We start from the raw sequence: 18,563 nt of genomic DNA on the forward strand, positions 1-18,563 counted from the left end.
GATGGATGTATCACTGTTATTCACTTCACCTGTGAGTGGTCATAATGTTAGGGCTGATTGGTGTATCAGTGTTATTCACTTCACCTGTCAGTGGTCATAATGTTATGGCTGATGGGTGTATTAGTGTTATTAATTTAATCTGTCAGTGGTCATAATGTTATGGCTGATGGGTGTATCAGTGTTATTCACTTCACCTGTCAGTGGTCATAATGTTATGGCTGATGGGTGTATCAGTGTTATTCACTTCACCTGTCAGTGGTCATAATGTTATGGCTGATGGGTGTATCAGTGTTATTCACTTCACCTGTCAGTGGTCATAATGTTATGGCTGATGGGTGTATCAGTGTTATTCACTTCACCTGTCAGTGGTCATAATGTTATGGCTGATGGGTGTATGACTGGTACACATTTTCTCACTGCTCTCAGCTTACTTTTCTTCTTTTCTGAGGCTGCCCAAAAAAGGGATGAATGTCAGCCCCCCCCCTTTCTTCTTGCTTAAGACTGATACTCACTGTGAATGAAAGCTGACTACTAAAACTGCTGGTATTTAGCTTTGATAGGTACAGATGGTTGACTGATCAGGACTCACAAATGAGCCTGTTTTCACCACAAATGTGTTTCCACTCCATGCAATTACTGACACATTTTAGCAAAATATTATTTCCGCAATTACAGTTTTAGCGCAAAATGATGTGTTGATGTTAAAACTATCACAATTGACAGGAAGTTGGCCTATGTAACACTCATATTACATTCTAGTTTTCCACTTTTTAATACAATATAACCTAAAATTACCAGTCATTGTGTTTTAATGAACTAAATTAAAAGTGAGTTGTTCTGGGTCAGCACAATTCTGAGTAGCGATTCCATGCAGCCAGTGAACATGTGGCGAGGTCACTTTACCACAGAACCTTTCAAGCATGTGCAGCGGCCCCATTTTGGATTTAGAAAAGCATTTTATTTAAGCTGAAAAGTGGCAGTTTTTTTTACCAGTTTGCCTGATGAATTCTCAGCTCCTGTCCAACTTCACTTTGTCTTTCACACAGGAGTGGTAAAGCAAGCTCTGACCATGTCTTGACCAACCATATTCACTGAAATCACAGATCATGTAGCCTGGCCACAGTGTACAAAGCTAAGTGGTGTTCTCCACTTTCTTTGTTGATACCATTGCATATAATCCAATTGATTGCATTGGCATTGGTCATTCAAAAGGTTTGGTAAAAAGAAAAGAAAACCATTGGTATAAGATTACATCTTTGGTTTCAATGAATGTATTTGACCTAATGAGTTATTTAATTTCTCTATCCACATTTTAGTTTTATTCATTGGGACGAATTGCAGCATAGTTTTTAATGACCCCAGAGAAGCGAATCACTTTGACTTCTCTTGTTCTGGCCTTGAAGTCTTGCCACAGATACTCTGGAGACAACACCTTGCTGGGCTTGTTGTAGTACAGGTACCTGTTGAGGTGGCTCTCCTCCTGCCAAGCGGCCTCGATGGAATTCTTGGCATCCTCTTCAAATTCTTTATGACATTCCTTAGTTAGTTTGTACACATCCTCCACAAGCCCTCCGATCACGGCTCCACCATAGTAATAATCACCCTGGTCCATGGACATAAAGGCCTTCGAGGCTGGACGCCGTTCATATGGGAAGTTGTTACGAGTTGTATCATAGTAGCCTGGGTGAATCACAGACACCAGCCTTCCAAGAGACTCTGCACCCCAACGAAAATGGAACTTGCTGTCCACATCAAGACAGAAGATGTAGTCGGCCTCCTTGTGGATCTGAGTTTCGATGGTGTTGTGGATGATCTTCATCCTCTGTGCTGAAATCTCCTGCCAGCGGTTTGAACCTGGGATTGAGATCACTGTCAGATGTCTCCCTCCACTCAGGTTCACTGAAGGAACTTCATTGGGACGATCAGTGAAAACATAGTAGCGCACCCTGAAGTTGATCATGAAGTGTTTCTCCGCAGTCTCCAGGAAATCTTTGAGAAAGCTGACATATCTGTCAGAACATGAGGATTAAACTTGAGTATTTGAGTCATACCCTCAGTAACAACATAATTCTCAGTATAACATTAAATATACACATAATACTACACCAGGGCTGCCCAACCCTGTTCCTGGAGATCTACTGTCCTGTAGGTTCTCTCTCCAAATCTAATTTAGCACACCTGATTCTAATAATTGGCTGGATGAAAAGCTTAATCAGGGTTGAAGAGAAATCCTATAGGACAGTAGATATCCAGGAACAGAGTCGGGCAGCCCTGTGTAACTACACCAATTAACGGTATTCCCACAACATGATTTCATAAAATGTCCTGGCATGCTATATCAGGTACAGGATGGATAGTTCATCTTCTCTTTTTAATATTTGGTAGACGTTGAATGTTACTCACTTTCCTACAGCAAACACTGTGGTGGCTATGGTGAGGTTCATGGGCTTGTAGATGTTGTCAGTGAGCACTGGGTCAAAGGTGCCTTCCCAGACAATGGGTGCCAACCATGGGGTCACTGATACCACATCAGTACGTCTAAAGAAACCCAACAGATCCTAGATCACTGTGATACTGAGTTAAACCATGTTATCTCCTTAAAGTTGAACTGACAGCATTTTAAGTACTTTGTAAATATGATGCAAACAGGTAGTCATTATTGTCATGCTGCAAAACCAGGATTGTATGGGGTTTTAGTTCTATTTGACTCAATATTCCATGATGTAGTGTAAGGCATTGATGGCAGAACAAATTAAAGCAGTTCAACTAATTAATCATGTAATTCAACAATATACTACTTGGAAGTTTAATCAATAGGTCTTATATACCCCCTTTTTGGTAGTAGATAAAGCATGCAAAAAGTACTATACAACAGCCAGTCGCATGTGAATAATTACAAACGCAAAATTTAAAGAACGACCACTAAAGAACTAATGTGCATGATCACCTCCAACTGGATAACTCACCTGATCGACTGCGTTGCTGTGATTACCTCCAACTGGATAACTCACCTGATCGACTGCACTACTCATTCTGATCCTGGCTACCACTGTTTGCCCTGTCCTGGAATATACTACTGTTGGATTTCCACGTCTCCTTCTCTGGAATACCACTAGTGGACGGCCTGTGTGAACTCTCCATCTTGTTTTAAAGTCTCTTGTCGTCTACTCCGCTACCGCGCATGCCGAATGGCTATCTAGTTCCACGACATCTCCACCGTTCAATTCCCTCAATATACTACTTGGAAGTTTATTTAATAGGTCTTATATACCCCCTTTTTGGTAGTAGATAAAGCATGCAAAAAGTACTATACAACAGCCAGTCGCATGTGAATAATTACAAACGCAACATTTAAAGAACGACCACTAAAGAACTAATGTGCATGATCACCTCCAACTGGATAACTCACCTGATCGACTGCGTTGCTGTGATTACCTCCAACTGGATAACTCACCTGATCGACTGCATTGCTGTGATCACCTCCAACTGGATAACTCACCTGATCGACTGCGTTGCTGTGATTACCTCCAACTGGACAACTCACCTGATCGACTGTGTTGCTGTGATTACCTCCAACTGGACAACTCACCTGATCGACTGCATTGCTGTGATTACCTCCAACTGGATAACTCACCTGATCGACTGCGTTGCTGTGATTACCTCCAACTGGATAACTCACCTGATCGACTGCATTGCTGTGATCACCTCCAACTGGATAACTCACCTGATCGACTGCGTTGCTGTGATTACCTCCAACTGGACAACTCACCTGATCGACTGCGTTGCTGTGATTACCTCCAACTGGACAACTCACCTGATCGACTGCATTGCTGTGATTACCTCCAACTGGATAACTCACCTGATCGACTGCGTTGCTGTGATTACCTCCAACTGGACAACTCACCTGATCGACTGCATTGCAGTGATTACCTCCAACTGGACAACTCACCTGATCGACTGCATTGCAGTGATTACCTCCAACTGGATAACTCACCTGATCGACTGCGTTGCTGTGATTACCTCCAACTGGATAACTCACCTGATCGACTGCACTACTCATTCTGATCCTGGGTACCCTGTTTGCCCTGTCCTGGAATATACTACTGTTGGATTTCCACGTCCCCTTCTCTGGAATACCACTAGTGGACGGCCTGTGTGAACTCTCCATCTTGTTTTAAAGTCTCTTGTCGTCTACTCCGCTACCGCGCATGCCGAATGGCTATCTAGTTCCACGACATCTCCACTGTTCAATTCCCTCTGGGGCTCGCGCTGGCAAGCAGGTCTCCACTCGTTTGCCATCGCCTGGCCCCCAGCTGTCAATTACACTCAGTAAGTCTTCAGGCTGCTAGTGCTAAATGATAGGTGGCTGCTAGTACTAAATGATAGGTGGCTGCTAGTGCTAAATGATAGGTGGCTGCTAGTGCTAAATGATAGGTGGCTGCTAGTGCTAAATGATAGGTGGCTGCTAGTGCTAAATGATAGGTGGCTGCTAGTGCTAAATGATAGGTGGCTGCTAGTGCTAAATGATAGGTGGTTGCTGTGATTACCTCCAACTGGATAACTCACCTGATCGACTGCACTACTCATTCTGATCCTGGGTACCCTGTTTGCCCTGTCCTGGAATATACTACTGTTGGATTTCCACGTCCCCTTCTCTGGAATACCACTAGTGGACGGCCTGTGTGAACTCTCCATCTTGTTTTAAAGTCTCTTGTCGTCTACTCCGCTACCGCGCATGCCGAATGGCTATCTAGTTCCACGACATCTCCACTGTTCAATTCCCTCTGGGGCTCGCGCTGGCAAGCAGGTCTCCACTCGTTTGCCATCGCCTGGCCCCCAGCTGTCAATTACACTCAGTAAGTCTTCAGGCTGCTAGTGCTAAATGATAGGTGGCTGCTAGTACTAAATGATAGGTGGCTGCTAGTGCTAAATGATAGGTGGCTGCTAGTGCTAAATGATAGGTGGCTGCTAGTGCTAAATGATAGGTGGCTGCTAGTGCTAAATGATAGGTGGCTGCTAGTGCTAAATGATAGGTGGCTGCTAGTGCTAAATGATAGGTGGTTGCATTGCTAAATTATATTAAATCAAGCCACTCCCAATGGTTTTAGCTATCTGTCCCACCATGCCTAACAGGTGGTGGTGGTGGCCTTGATGTACTGTACAAATCCCATTTTAAAATCACTGAGTTGTCTGTTCCATCCTTCACCTCATTTGAATATATTGTCTGTAAATCAACAAACTCCCTGACCATCATCTTTATTTATCGTCCTCCAAAAGCTAATGACTCTTTCCTCTCTGACCTAGCTGAACTACTCACCATAATGACTCTTTCCTCTCTGACTTAGCTGAGCTACTCACCATAATGATTCTTTCCTCTCTGACTTAGCTGAACTACTCACCATAATGACTCTTTCCTCTCTGACTTAGCTGAACTAGTCACCATAATGACTCTTTCCTCTCTGACTTAGCTGAACTACTCACCATTGCAGCCTCACTCTCCCCTCTCCTTCTCCTGCTTGGAGACATTAATATTCCCTTTGACTTTAACTCCAAACTCTGATTTCATCGCTGTCCTGGACTGTTTTAACTGTATCCAACAGATTAATTTCCCCTCCCATATGAAAGGTCACATACTTGATCTCGTCTGCTCTGTCGGACTTACCAATACCCATATAACTCCCTCTTCATTTACGTTGTCTGACCACAAGATGTACCACACAACACTGACAAGCGCCTAATCTCCTTTCTTAACATCAAAGCTGTTGACGCTCTCCAACTATCAGATGCCATCGGCTCTGTCCCTCCGATAGATTCCACCCTCAAATCACCTGAAGATCAAGCTAACCATTTGAACACTGCTATGTCCTTCTCCCTCAACTCCCTGGTTTACATCTGAGCTCCGAACCATGAAGCAAGTTGGTCGTCGCCTTGAACACTGGGTGAGTAAATCTGGGCTCACTGTCCACACTGAAGCCTACAAACACCACCTTTCTACTTACAGAGATGCCCTCAGTGCTGTTAAGTCCTCCTACATCTAAAACAAACTCAACAGCTCCTGCATGAACTCCCGGACCCTCCTCTCTACTGTCAGCAAAGTACTTCAGACTTGAAATTACTCACTCTCTAGCCCCTCCACTAAACTTGCCAACTCTTTTTTGATAAAGATAAAATAACAACCATAAACTCCTCACTATCTAAATTCTACCACATCCCCCCTACTGTTAACCTCCATATTTGTCCACCTGCTCCCCAGGACTCTCACCTCTCCTCATTCAGTCACAAAACTCATAATGACATCAAAAAATACTACCTGCTCTCTCGATCCTCTTCCCACAGTCCTGCTTAAAGCCTCCATACCTGCTCTCTGTCCACACATCACAAGCATAGTCAACCTCTCCCTCACCAACGGTACTGTCCCCTTCTGCTACAAAGCTGCTGCTGTCACCCCCAACCTAAAGAAACCTGGACTAGACAACACCATCCTTAACAATTTCCACCCCATCTCCAACCTCCCTTTCCTGGCAAAAACTCTTGAAAGAATTGTTGCCTCATAGATCCAAGCCTCCCTCCTATAAATAATCTATATGAGCCTCTTCAGTCTGGTTTCCGGCCAATCCATAGCACAGAAACTGCACTCCTCAATGTCGTCAATTACCTTCTCTTCTCAGCTGACGCCGGTTCCCTCAACATCCTGATTCTCCTCGACCTGAGTGCTGCCTTTGACACCGTTAACCATCAGATTTGGTGTTGAGGGAACTGCATTCTGCTGGCTGAATTCATATCTCACTAACCAAACCCATTTCATTTCATACAAAGGCCTAAACTCCAACTCAGCTATAGTCATTCAAGGTGTCCCACAGGGTTCAGTACTTGGACCCCTACTCTTCACCATCTACATCCTTCTCCTTGGTCAAATCCTCTGCCCCTTCAACCTTAATTTCCACTGCTATGCCGATGATACACAAATACATCTAGCCACCAAGTCTCTCACCAACCCACCTCTGACCCATATTGAATCCTGTCTGGCTGCAACTTCCTCAAACTAAACAGCGACAAAACAGAACTTCTACTCATTGGAACCAAATCCACCCTCACCAAAACTGGCAACTTCTATCACAGCACTGATGACACCGTTGTTTCTCCATCCCCCCACACACGTAACCTTGGCGTCATTCTGGACTCAGCACTCTCCTTCGATCAGCACGTCAAACAGACTGTAAAATCTTCATTCGTCCACCTCCACAACATCACCAAACTCAGACATTCCCTCTCCTGTCCTGCTGCTGAAACCCTAATACATTCATTCAAAACCTCCCGTCTTGACTACTGCAACTCCCAACTCACCAGCATCAAATCTACATCCCTCCATAAGCTCCAAATGGTTCAAAACTCTGCAGCCAGGCTACTGACTCACACCAAGTCCTGGCAGCATATCACCCCTATCCTCTGTGAGGTACACTGGCTTCCAATCTCCCAACGCATTGACTACAAGATCCTCCTACTGACATATAAAGCCCTAAACAATACCACCCCTGCCTACCTCTCATACCTTCTTCTTCCATATCAACCTACACACTCGTTCCAGTACTGCAGGCCACCTCATAATCCCCAAGTCCAAGCTCAAAGGCTTTGGTGACAGGGCATTCTCAAGGGTTGCTCCTTGTCTCTGGAACTTTCTCCCCAAAACCATCCGTGACTCTGAGACTATCCCCATCTTCCAGCAACGCCTCAAGACTCATCTGTTCAAAATCGCCTACCCATAGCCACGCCAAATCCCACACTCTCAAACTTCCTTCTTTTTCTCATAGTATTTCTTTTGTTTCTGTTTGTTTTCTGTTCCATGTCACTTTTGAACAGTGTCTTTGGGTCCCTGAAAAGCGGTATTTAAATATAATATATTATTATTATATACTGTCACATTTGGTATTGTAAATTAATTTGCATTGATTTGATGGGTGCGGTGGTTAGACAGACCCATTCCTATTATAATGTGGATTGACAGCAGGTTGGGGCAGAAGCCTTAGCAGACTGCAGATTGATGAGTGATATTTTGACACGTTTTTTAAAGGTTTGAGCGTTTATCTACAGTCCCCTTGTTGATTTTTACCTCGGTCTGGCTGGTTGATGTTCTAGTGTTGTTGGTTTACAGAAATGAGGGACAGCCAGGTTCTTATCTATCATGGTTGTTGGATCAGGACAGGTATGTTCCCAAATGTAAGAGCATTCCCATATTTTTAACATACTTGTGTTAAAACATTCAGGGAAATGGAGTTGCTTTAGTGAATGCAGTCATGTGCAAAGATAATGCTCAATCTGTGCAGAGCAAAGGCCCCTTTTTCCCCTATATAGTGGCCTTTCCAGTTGACATGTGCCATCCGTCTCCATGACACGTACACTGGCATGCTTGGCCGATTTCTGATCGTCTGATCTACCTACATATTGTTCATCCATGTGAGCCAACACCTTGGCCCATTTGTTCCATGGTTGTGCTCTGAGTGACTGCATTTGGATCTAAAGTCTGATAATGTGAACACCACACCACAGTATTCACTTGACAGACAATGTTACAAAGGGTATCAAGTCATGTTACTTACTGTTATGTATTTCAAGATTTTTTTTAGATTTCAGGTTGTTAAAATGCTGTCAGTTTCACTTCAATATTTCACTAAGGTTCTGCCTATTGTAAGACCTAAAAGCAAAGTGTGATTTATTAGGCTATGACCTCCGCTAGTCCAACACAAACATGAGATAACAATGTTACTTACCCCACCAAGATTCTGGGTTGATTGTATGATGACCTGAGAGAACATAATGCACTATTTTAAATATAACCAAGGCATCAGGTGGTGTATAATTAGATACATCAATCTGAAATATTTTTACTAAAGAGTACTTTACACAGCTTTGCCACTTAGGTTAAAGGTAATTTTATTTCTCATATTATTCAGAACTTCATTCTCTATCAGGCATTGTTGCAGAACCGCTTTCGGACCGGTGAATAATTGCAAAATGCTGAAATTGTTTGTTTTTTTACTGAAAATATCGTACTGAACCATGACTTCTAATTTCCGGTATGTACCGAACCGTGATTTTCCCTACGTTACACCTCCAGTAGAAACTACCAAGCCCTTCTGTGCAATATTGGTTACAAGATATTTAATTGTTGTAAATAAGTACTAAGATAATTAGATGTTACAACGGATATAATAGAATGAGAGGCAAAATAAAGACATTTATTATTTTTCAAAGAAACAGGAAAGTTTGCATTTTCAATGTCTTTCCTAATTTATGCATTCTAAATAACAGCTTGCAATTTAAGAATCTAAAAATAACCTTTTTAATGTGTGAGTTCTTTTCATGTTGGACTTGTTTTGTTTGACACTTTTACTGTTCAGAAATTAAAATGTGAAAAGGTCAAGGTGTCACTGCAGATTAAAATGCTGTTATCGGTATAAAAGTATATAAATTACTGTACATTTTTTGAAGCATTCCAATGTAACTGATTAACAGTGGGAAAAGTATATAATTGTATATACTTTTTATGTCTGATAATTCAGGAATGAACCAGGATTAAGACATGGCATGTCTATCTGCAATAATTAAAACTTTCAAAAGTAGCTTAATTTGAATTAATTATTCAATGTCAGTGAAATCGAGGTTAATCACAAAAGCAAGTACTTTAAAACATTTGAAGTTCCTCTTAAATTTGGTTAGTAACTCTTTAATTCACTTGAAGGGCAAGGCACTCCAGGAAATATTTGAATAGGGTTTTACTGAGTGAATACTCTGTCTTTTGATTTGATGCTCTCTGTGTTTAACATGATTAAAGGGGTTCATTGTTCACACGTTATAAATGAACAGTCCTATTGACACAAGAGCTCTTAGTTTCCTATATAAATAGCATGGTGTATTTTGTTGTAGTCGATCAAATTCACACCCTTAAAGTAAATTATGGAAAATTACATGGAATTTCCTTATTCTCTCTGCTTTTTCTCAAATTGGGAACTCTGTACCTAGTTTCAAATCCTATATCATCCAGTGCTTGTTTCAGTTAGACCAATCTTTCCTCTGTGACATTCAGCTTATTTGTTTTTCTATTTCATAGTAACCTTGAACTGGCATACCTGCTTCACGGATTCTAACAGCAACAAAATATGGGTCATAAATGGGAACTTCTTAGTTGATGTGTCAAAGAGAACCAAATATCCCCAAAATGTGGATTGTTATTGTAAAACTAAAGTTATGACCAGGCACTCCAGGAAATATGTTTAAGTATTTAAATATTTAAAGGTTTCATGTTAAACTGCCAGATTGATGAAATCAGGATTTTCGAAGGATTACACCATATAGTGAAGGAGGGTAATGAGAAAAATATAGATACACACATGTCAGGAATGACCATGTTCCATTCTTTGGTCCTGAACGTGAACTCTTGATACTCTGGGCTGTAAGAATACAAAACCAACACAAGAAAAGTAGAATGGTTTAATTAAATGTTTTGACTTTCTTCTGCTGTCCAGAGGTATTTTTGACATTAATATTGTGGCTGATTTAATTGTTTGACACTATTCAAGCTAAATATTGGAAGTTGTTAATGATGGTATTTTTTATTTAGTCTTTATTTTGGCAGACCAGCCCGACTGTCATGGTGCGGTGAGCAGCAGCGCCACCGTGCCATATATTCTCAGGCACTCCAGGAAATATGTTTAAGTATTTAAATATTTAACGGTTTCATGTTATACTGCCAGATTGATGAAATCAATGTATGAAAGAAATATGAACATTGTGCCATGAAATGTAATAGCTTTGGCAGTGTAAAGTTCAACTACAGTTTAGCTAAGATTCTTATGACCATTCAAAGCAGTGAGATAATGGTATTACTAGTATGCAATAAACAGTATGTAGTATGCTGTGCGTAGTATGTGGAATGAAGTCCACAGACTGTAGTACATAATAGTAGTAGTATGCAGTGTGTAGTACGTGGTATGTAGTATGTTACACGTAGTATGTAGTACACAGTATGTAGTGTGTAATTTGAGCTTCATCCACAGTTCCTTTTCTCTTGTCTCTTGTTCCTGGTTGTCTTAGGCTCATGTGTGTGTTAATATACTCTGCACTGGTGTCATGTTCTCTACTAGAGGACCTTTCAACGACAGTCAACTTTGGTGTCGCAGTTTAAATATCTTAGTAAATATGCGTGTGAGTGGCTGAAGGTTGTTGTAGAATGACTGACTTAAACCTTGTCTTTTATTGGTTCAAGTGTTTTTATAACTAATGTAGTTGTTCATTAGAGCTGCATGATACAATTTGCCTGCCTACACAGCTGGTACAGACCAGGGATCAGGTTCATGTTTTATTCATTTTCAGTTTTGTTGGGGGAGTTGTGAAATTCAGAGAAATTGTGTTTTTTTTGTTTAAGTACCACTTTGTAAACCTGTACACAAACGTGCTGAGAAGGAAATCTGATTCTGATACTTCTCCTTGGACCTGATCAGCATCCCCCATCAAGCCCATGGCTTAAATGTGACCTCTGAATGAATGGTCTGTCGAAACATTCACGATATGTTTTCAGGATGAACACTGTTCTGTTGACCGAAGCTTCTAGGAATAAGACTACATAATATTAACAAAACAATTATTGACTTTAAAACTTCTTACAGGCATTTATCACATTACCTATGTGTATGTGGCATGTAGCAAAATCGATTGGGGTTCCCCAATGTTGGGTTTTCGCTGTGACAGAACATTGCTTTTTCCCATAGATAATTGTATAAATTATGAATCGCTGCAGAAATGTTTATCTAAACTAACCTGGTGCTCAGTGTGTCATCTTCAACTGGAATACATCTGTTGGAAACAATAAAACTGTAAATATATGACCCTTATATTCAAGCCTCAAAGGAATATGTTCCATGTCACAATATAAGAGTATTTGGTTGTAAAATATAATAAATGAATCTTACCTGCTGATTTTTTCCCTGAACAACCAGAAGATCCGATACCTTTTTGGAGACATGAAAGAATCAAGTTGTAATAATGAAAACATGTATGGCGTGTTTTCACTAAACAAAACCTATCAGTCACTATAATTCATTCATTTTAAAATAACAACACAGTTAAATCATACATGCAGGTGTCAAAGTAAATGACGTGCAGTTACAATAATTATCTTTTTAGGCCCTAAAAATTAATTATTTCGGGACTTCCGGTTATGGCGTCTTGGTGAGAGGCTACCATAAACTGTAAAAAAAAAAATGGACGACGCCCCTTCGCTCTTTTCCATTGGTGAAAACTGAAGCCGCCAGTGTCCCGATACGGCGCTGACATCTTGGACTTGCGTCTGCGCAGATAGCGATCTTGGGACCAGTTCTGTGCAGTAGTTATGCGCAGTAGCGAGCAGGAAGTAAAGCCGTAAAGCCGCAAAATCAACGGCCCCACCCCTGTGCCCCGCCCTCACTCTCCCTCGCAGAATGCGCATACCATAATCAATCGCAAGCACACGCTGCACTGTTTTGGAGTCCTGTTCCTGTGAACTGTCTGCTCCGTTCCACTCCAACTTCATTAAAATAAGGTAAATACAAGTAGCCTACTAACCACACATTTAAACAGAGTTCAATCAAGTCCAAGTACAGTACAACCTTTGCTTGTTAAACCTAGACGATATGTTATAGCCTAACTTACATTATGTTTAACCTTAATTTAGAATAGGCCTAATACAAAAATAATTGGTAACTTCTAGCTAACGATCACCTGCTAGCTATTAACATGGCTATTAACGAGGCTTGTTGTCTTTTAGCTAACGTTAGCTAGCCCATTACATTTATTTACTAATTAAACAGCTTATAAATTTGACTTAAAAATTCAAAGATCGATTGGAAATGCCAGATCGGTTAGAACAATCTACTGACCTCTCTGCGGAGACACGCAAACTGCAGCAGCGCTTCTATGGTGTGAAAACCCAGCTTCATGCACTGAATATTCGGTATGGCATGCTATATCCATCCCGTCTGATCATCACGCACAATGACAAACACAGGATTTTTAAATCGGTTGCTGAGGCTGAAGAATACGTTCAGGAAATAAGCTTGCAGAATTAAACTAAGCTTGCGTTCACTGCTTCTTTCTCTTCTCCTGCATGGAGCCAATGTCGAGTAATGGCCGTGTAAATGGACAAAACTCAACGGACAATTTAGTAAGTTGCCTAATTGTTAAAATACGTTACTGGCATGATTGTCTTAAGGTATGTCTCTTTTAATTTTTGTATTAACGCACTGGGTGCACGTCCATGTGCGTCAGGTTTTCTTTTGGTCCAAACATTTCTAATACGGCTAGCCCACGTGTGGCTATGTTATGTGTGCAGATTTACATGTTACCCACTATGTGGATGAAACGTTTTATATAACCCAAGTTCCTAGTCTTAAAGGGTTTAGCATCACATTTTGTTTGGGAAATGTGTGGGGTTTTGTGTTTAGGTGCTCACTCCATATTTTTCTTTGTTTAATGACTTTACATTGCCTGAAATTTGGATTAAGAAGAATTTATGTTTGATACCTCAGTTATAAATGTGTCTAGTTGGAATGTAAGAGGTCTGAACAAAATTGTCAAGCTCTAACAGGTGCTTGGCAGAATTAAACAAATGAAGAGTACAGTGTGTTTCTTACAAGAGAAACACTTGTTAGACGAAGATGTGAATAAGATTAGATCTAGGTGGCCTGGTCAGGTATTCTTCTCAGAGCGATTGCAAGAGAGGTCATAATATTGATTCATAAATCGGTTCCATTTGATCTAACAGATAATTATTTGGATCCATCTGGGAGATTTATTATACTTAGTGGAACTATAATCTCTACATTAGTCAACTTGGTATTTTTATACGCCCCCAATGGGGATGATACTGTGTTTTACCAACATTTCTTTTTAACTATGTCAGCTTATAGGGGATTTTAATTGTGTGATGCATCCACTCGCTATAGCAATATGTAATTCCCCTGACATTACTGGTATTCAAATCGGAGGAACAGAACATTGCTTGTTTCTTTTTGCAGATGACGTCGTTTTGTTTTTAACTGATCTAGGGAGGTCTGTCCAGGCTGTTGGCCAAATTCTGAAGGTGTTTGGTGAATTCTCAGGGTACAAAAGCTCCCTGTTAATGCCGAACAAAAATAACCCTACAAAACAAACACAATTTACATGTACCTATGAAGAATTCACTTACCAGGGAATTAAAATAAATCCTGAAATAAAGAAAATTGTATCTATTAATTATGATCCCTTAGAAAAAAAGGTATTGGACTCCTTAGAAAGATGGGGTGGGATGCCAATTTCTATGATGGGTCTCATTAATATTATTAAAATGTCCATTCTCCCAAAATTCTTGTATCTTTTTCAGTCCATCCCCTTACACATTCCAGCCTCCTTCTTTTCCTCCTTGAATAAAACCTTTACCATATGTATTTGGAATAGTAAACGCCCCAGGCTGCGGCTCTCCCTTCTATATCTGCCCTATGGGGGGCTTAGATTGCTTAATGTCAAGTTGTACTATTAGGCAGCTCGACTTTGTACTGCTACTTATTATTTTTCTATCACTGATACACCATCTTGGATACACATTGAGAACAATACATTGAAGCTACCTTTGACATCTTATCTTTATGCAGCCGAAATTAAACAATTAATAAAAAAAAAATGAAAAAAAGATCTCAAAAACACTATTTCAATCTGGCATCAATCTCATTCTGCCTTGCCAGAGGTATCTAAGCTCTCATGCTTATCGCCAATTTGGGTAAATTATAGATTTAAACCAGAGAAGAGCAGACATGGGGTTTAGAATTTGGCTGAATAATGGCTTGAATAAAATTGGGGACCTATATAGTGAAGGAGTTATTATGTCTTTTGAGCAACTGGTAAATAAATATGGTTTGCCCAAAAATCACTTTAAGTACTTACAGGTCAAAAGTTTAATCAATACCCAAATAAAGTCCACTGTGAAACCCCCACTCTCCGCTATAAAGATAGCTGTTACCCATCATCAGAGTAGAGGCCTGCTTTCCAAATGTTACAATATTTTACAGTCTTTTCATATTTTCAAGCATGGAAAATTGATTTACAAACAGAATCAGGTGATGAGTGGAACAGTTCTTGCCTGTTGGCACAGACGCAAACTATTGCCACCAGGTTTAGATTGCTGCAGTACAAATGGTTATTTAGAACCTATATTGCTCCTGTAAAACTTCACCATTTTAATTCTAATATTCCTGATGCATGTGTAAAATGTGGTGTTTGACAAGGGCACTCTTCTTCATTGTATGTGGCAGTGTCTGGAACTTCAGATGTTTTGGAAGGAGGTTACTACATTTATTTCCCGTTTGATTGAATGTAACATGCCTATGGACGGTAAACTCTGCTTACTGCACATTTCCTAATGGATTTGAAAGGACCACAAAAAATAGGAAGCTTGTTAGTTTCTGTTTGTTGCAGGCCAAGCATGTAATCGCTCTGAACTGGAAGGACACAGAAAGACCAAAGATAAACCAGTGGATTAAACTAATGTCTAGCAACCTGGCACTGGAGAAACTGACCTACATTGCGAGAGGAAAACATGAAGATTTTAAAGATATGTGGTTGCCGTTCTTGTGCCTTGTAAAAGCATGTGACATGTAAACTATACTTTTTGTTGATGGAGTGAGCATGGGGTTCTAGGGTGGGGGAAGGCCTTATCTTTTGTTTTTTCCTTTACATTTTTTTCTCTTTGTATACTTTCTTTTGAATGTTTGAAAAACATTTAAAAATTCAATAAAGATATTTGTGAGAAAAAAAAAATTCAAAAAGATTCTGTGGCTATGTCTGGGTGTTTTAAGATCATTCATCGAGGTTTCGTGGTTTCCCAAGATACCATAAAACGGATTATTAAACTTTATTCTCAATATTTAATGAGTTTATTCTCAAGATTGTATTTCAACTTTTTTCTCAATTTAACAAATTTAATCTCGCATTATAATGATTTTAATCTCGAGATGGTTTTATTTTTTTAATTATTGCTTGGCACTAATCCTCTTCCGTAAGAAACAGCTTTTCTGTAGATAATAGAAATATTTCACATTTTTCAGGCCTGTGAGGCGAGTAGGCTACGATTTGGTTCATGATGACATAATCTCCAGTTCATGGGCCGTAGCCTTATGTTGGGATTATTTATTCGTCTGCTATATAAATGTTTTATGTATTATTTATGACGGCCAAACTACACTCAGTGGCCAAGTGATATGGACATAATCATGGTCAGTGGCAGTGACACTGGCTCAGATTCTGCGTTTTTTTTATTTATTTGACTGTATATAGTTCATAAGTCTGAAGAGGAGAGACATGTACACAACAAGGTGAATGAAAGGAAGTGCATTGTTATGAGGCTCTTAGAAAAATTCTTTGGCGCCTGTTTTTTTCCCCTATAGGAACCAATGGCTCCTTAACCGATTTTTTTGTTTAGAGCCCTGTCATTTAGTTACCTTATAGTGTGGGGGGATTTTCTGTAAACTGCATATATAATCACACACTTTATGGATATATCAATATGCACACATATACACGCTTTCTGAAATATACTGTGTAATCCAGACACAATGGAGTTCATGAATGATGCAACCCACGCACACACACAGACAATGAGCTCTCAGAAACAGATGGCCGTTAGGATGGGTGTATCTTGTCTTGACACTTGTTGTGGGTGTATCAGTAGTGGTGTAACTCAGCAGAACAGCATCCTGTTTTCCTGACCTTTATGGCCCTGAAATGTATAGCTTTTGGGGTTCACTGGAAGTGTGACCCGAATATGAACCATGAGACTGTTATAAGTTACTGTTTTAAACTAAGGACACTCAGGAAGAGATAGGGGGCAAGAGGTAAACCTAGCCTTAAGGGGACTCCCAAAAAGTATGGTCAGATGGCGTGATGTTTTAAGGTTGTGCATAAAAAGCCATGGTCCTAGACTTGTATCTGCAGAAGGGCCTGGCTTTGATGTCTGTCATTGTTTTATGATTTTCATTAAAATCTATTGGATTCACAAGTTCCTGAGTTGAAGTGTTTTTGTTTTAGTCGTTGTGGACTTGATTTTCCACTACAATAGTTGTATGTTGAATCTACACACACAGTGCAAACTAAAAGGCAAATCAATCACAAAAGCCCACTTATACCAGAAAATGCTTTCTAAATTGTTTACATACCCTACAATCAGGATTAATCCAGAAGCAGGGAGAAGCAGAACATATGGCTTTGTTACTGGGAAAAAACGCATTGTTCCTCTGATAGCGTCAGCAAAAAAAAAACGTTTATCCTTCGTAAAGATCTCTCCAGTCAAAATGTAGATCTATTGGGCCCCAGTAGGCAATCGCTGTCGTACAGCCAGCGGGCCACCAGCTTTTGCCGCTTTTCTCTTGATTTCAATTTGCATAAGATAATTTGCATCTCAGGCGGCTTTCCACGACTGCGTTACGCTAGCGGCTAGCCGTTGAAAAGAGGGCGTGCGCTTTAGTCTGCTGTATATGCTTGTGTTGCCATTTTCTTCCAGCAGAGATGCTATTGTAGCCCTTTTATTCTTGTACTGATTATTTGATTTATTTTAATATTGTAAAATCTTAGTGTACAGAATGTTGGTCAACATTGGTAGTTTATAAATAAAATAGACTTTGACTATTGCATTGCTTGTGTAAAGGACCTTAGACATGTACAGTAAACACATCTCGCCATTGCCATAATATTTTCCATAACATTTTCACGAACTAATGGCCATTTTACACTAAATGGTACCAGCTCAACTCGTCTATAGTCTCGATTTTAATGCTTCATGGGGAATTGCGCATGTGTAAGGCAAGACCTTACACATGCGCAGGACAGTCGCCATTTGGATCCCACGCTGTAGTACCGCGAAAAATAGATGAAACATAAATTTTAGCGACTTGGTTCTCTCGTCAACTCTTGTTCAAAGTGTATAAACTATATGCTCTGAATTGGACAATACAACATGTGGATCATCACATTGTTTTATTACAATTTGATGAACTCCCGAAACAAACGAAGATCAAGGATTTTTTGGACATCAGACCGAAAATTGTTGAACGCCGAGTCACATGCATAGGGTGAGTTCTGTTCTGCGATATTATAAATAACTAGCGTTAAGTGTTGTTAGGTTACTGAGTAAGAACGTAATGACTGTTTTGTATTAAACAAGGACGGTTTGCAGTGTTCTATTAACATTCTAATTCTTTAGTCAAGTTACTGTAGCTGAACGCAAGTTCAAACCATTGGCGGGAAAACAAGTTCTAGAAACTGAGCTTGGAAAAAACAGCGTGTCCTGAGATTAAATACCTACAGTAACCCTTGTTTCTTCTTGTGTCCACAATTTGGTGGCTTAATATTTTTGGTTTCTTCGTTTATCCTCAAGTTCGGATGTTTTGTGCTTCTTCGCCTATCAACAGTTGAACAGGTATGGTAACATCGTTAGCTAACTTGTCTAAGTCGTGTTTCTTAGGGTATCAACAAGTTAGAATTGTATAATATGTGACTCCTTGTAACTT

At 40.1% G+C, this 18,563-nt stretch overlaps 1 protein-coding gene across 3 annotated transcripts; it reads right to left on the reverse strand.

The window, feature by feature from the left end:
- Positions 1 to 736: 736 nt before the first annotated feature.
- Positions 737 to 17,390, reverse strand: LOC106024698 (globoside alpha-1,3-N-acetylgalactosaminyltransferase 1-like). 3 transcript variants are annotated; one of them, XM_034287062.1, is made up of 7 exons: positions 17,214 to 17,390; positions 11,964 to 12,002; positions 11,812 to 11,847; positions 10,386 to 10,445; positions 8,766 to 8,798; positions 2,404 to 2,538; positions 742 to 2,009 (listed from the first exon to the last, which is right to left on the reverse strand). In XM_034287062.1, the coding sequence occupies exons 1-7, from the start codon at positions 17,282 to 17,284 to the stop codon at positions 1,319 to 1,321; spliced, it is 1,065 nt and encodes a 354-aa protein (XP_034142953.1). In that variant the 5' UTR covers positions 17,285 to 17,390; the 3' UTR covers positions 742 to 1,318. The 3 variants fall into 3 exon arrangements, with proteins under 3 accessions (XP_034142955.1, XP_034142954.1, XP_034142953.1); XM_034287064.1 differs by lacking the exon at positions 10,386 to 10,445 and having other exon boundaries at positions 737 to 2,009; XM_034287063.1 differs by lacking the exon at positions 11,812 to 11,847 and having other exon boundaries at positions 741 to 2,009.
- Positions 17,391 to 18,563: the final 1,173 nt, after the last annotated feature.

Source organism: Esox lucius, chromosome 17 (assembly GCF_011004845.1).
Source record: "Esox lucius isolate fEsoLuc1 chromosome 17, fEsoLuc1.pri, whole genome shotgun sequence".
NCBI classification, from domain to species: domain Eukaryota; kingdom Metazoa; phylum Chordata; class Actinopteri; order Esociformes; family Esocidae; genus Esox; species Esox lucius.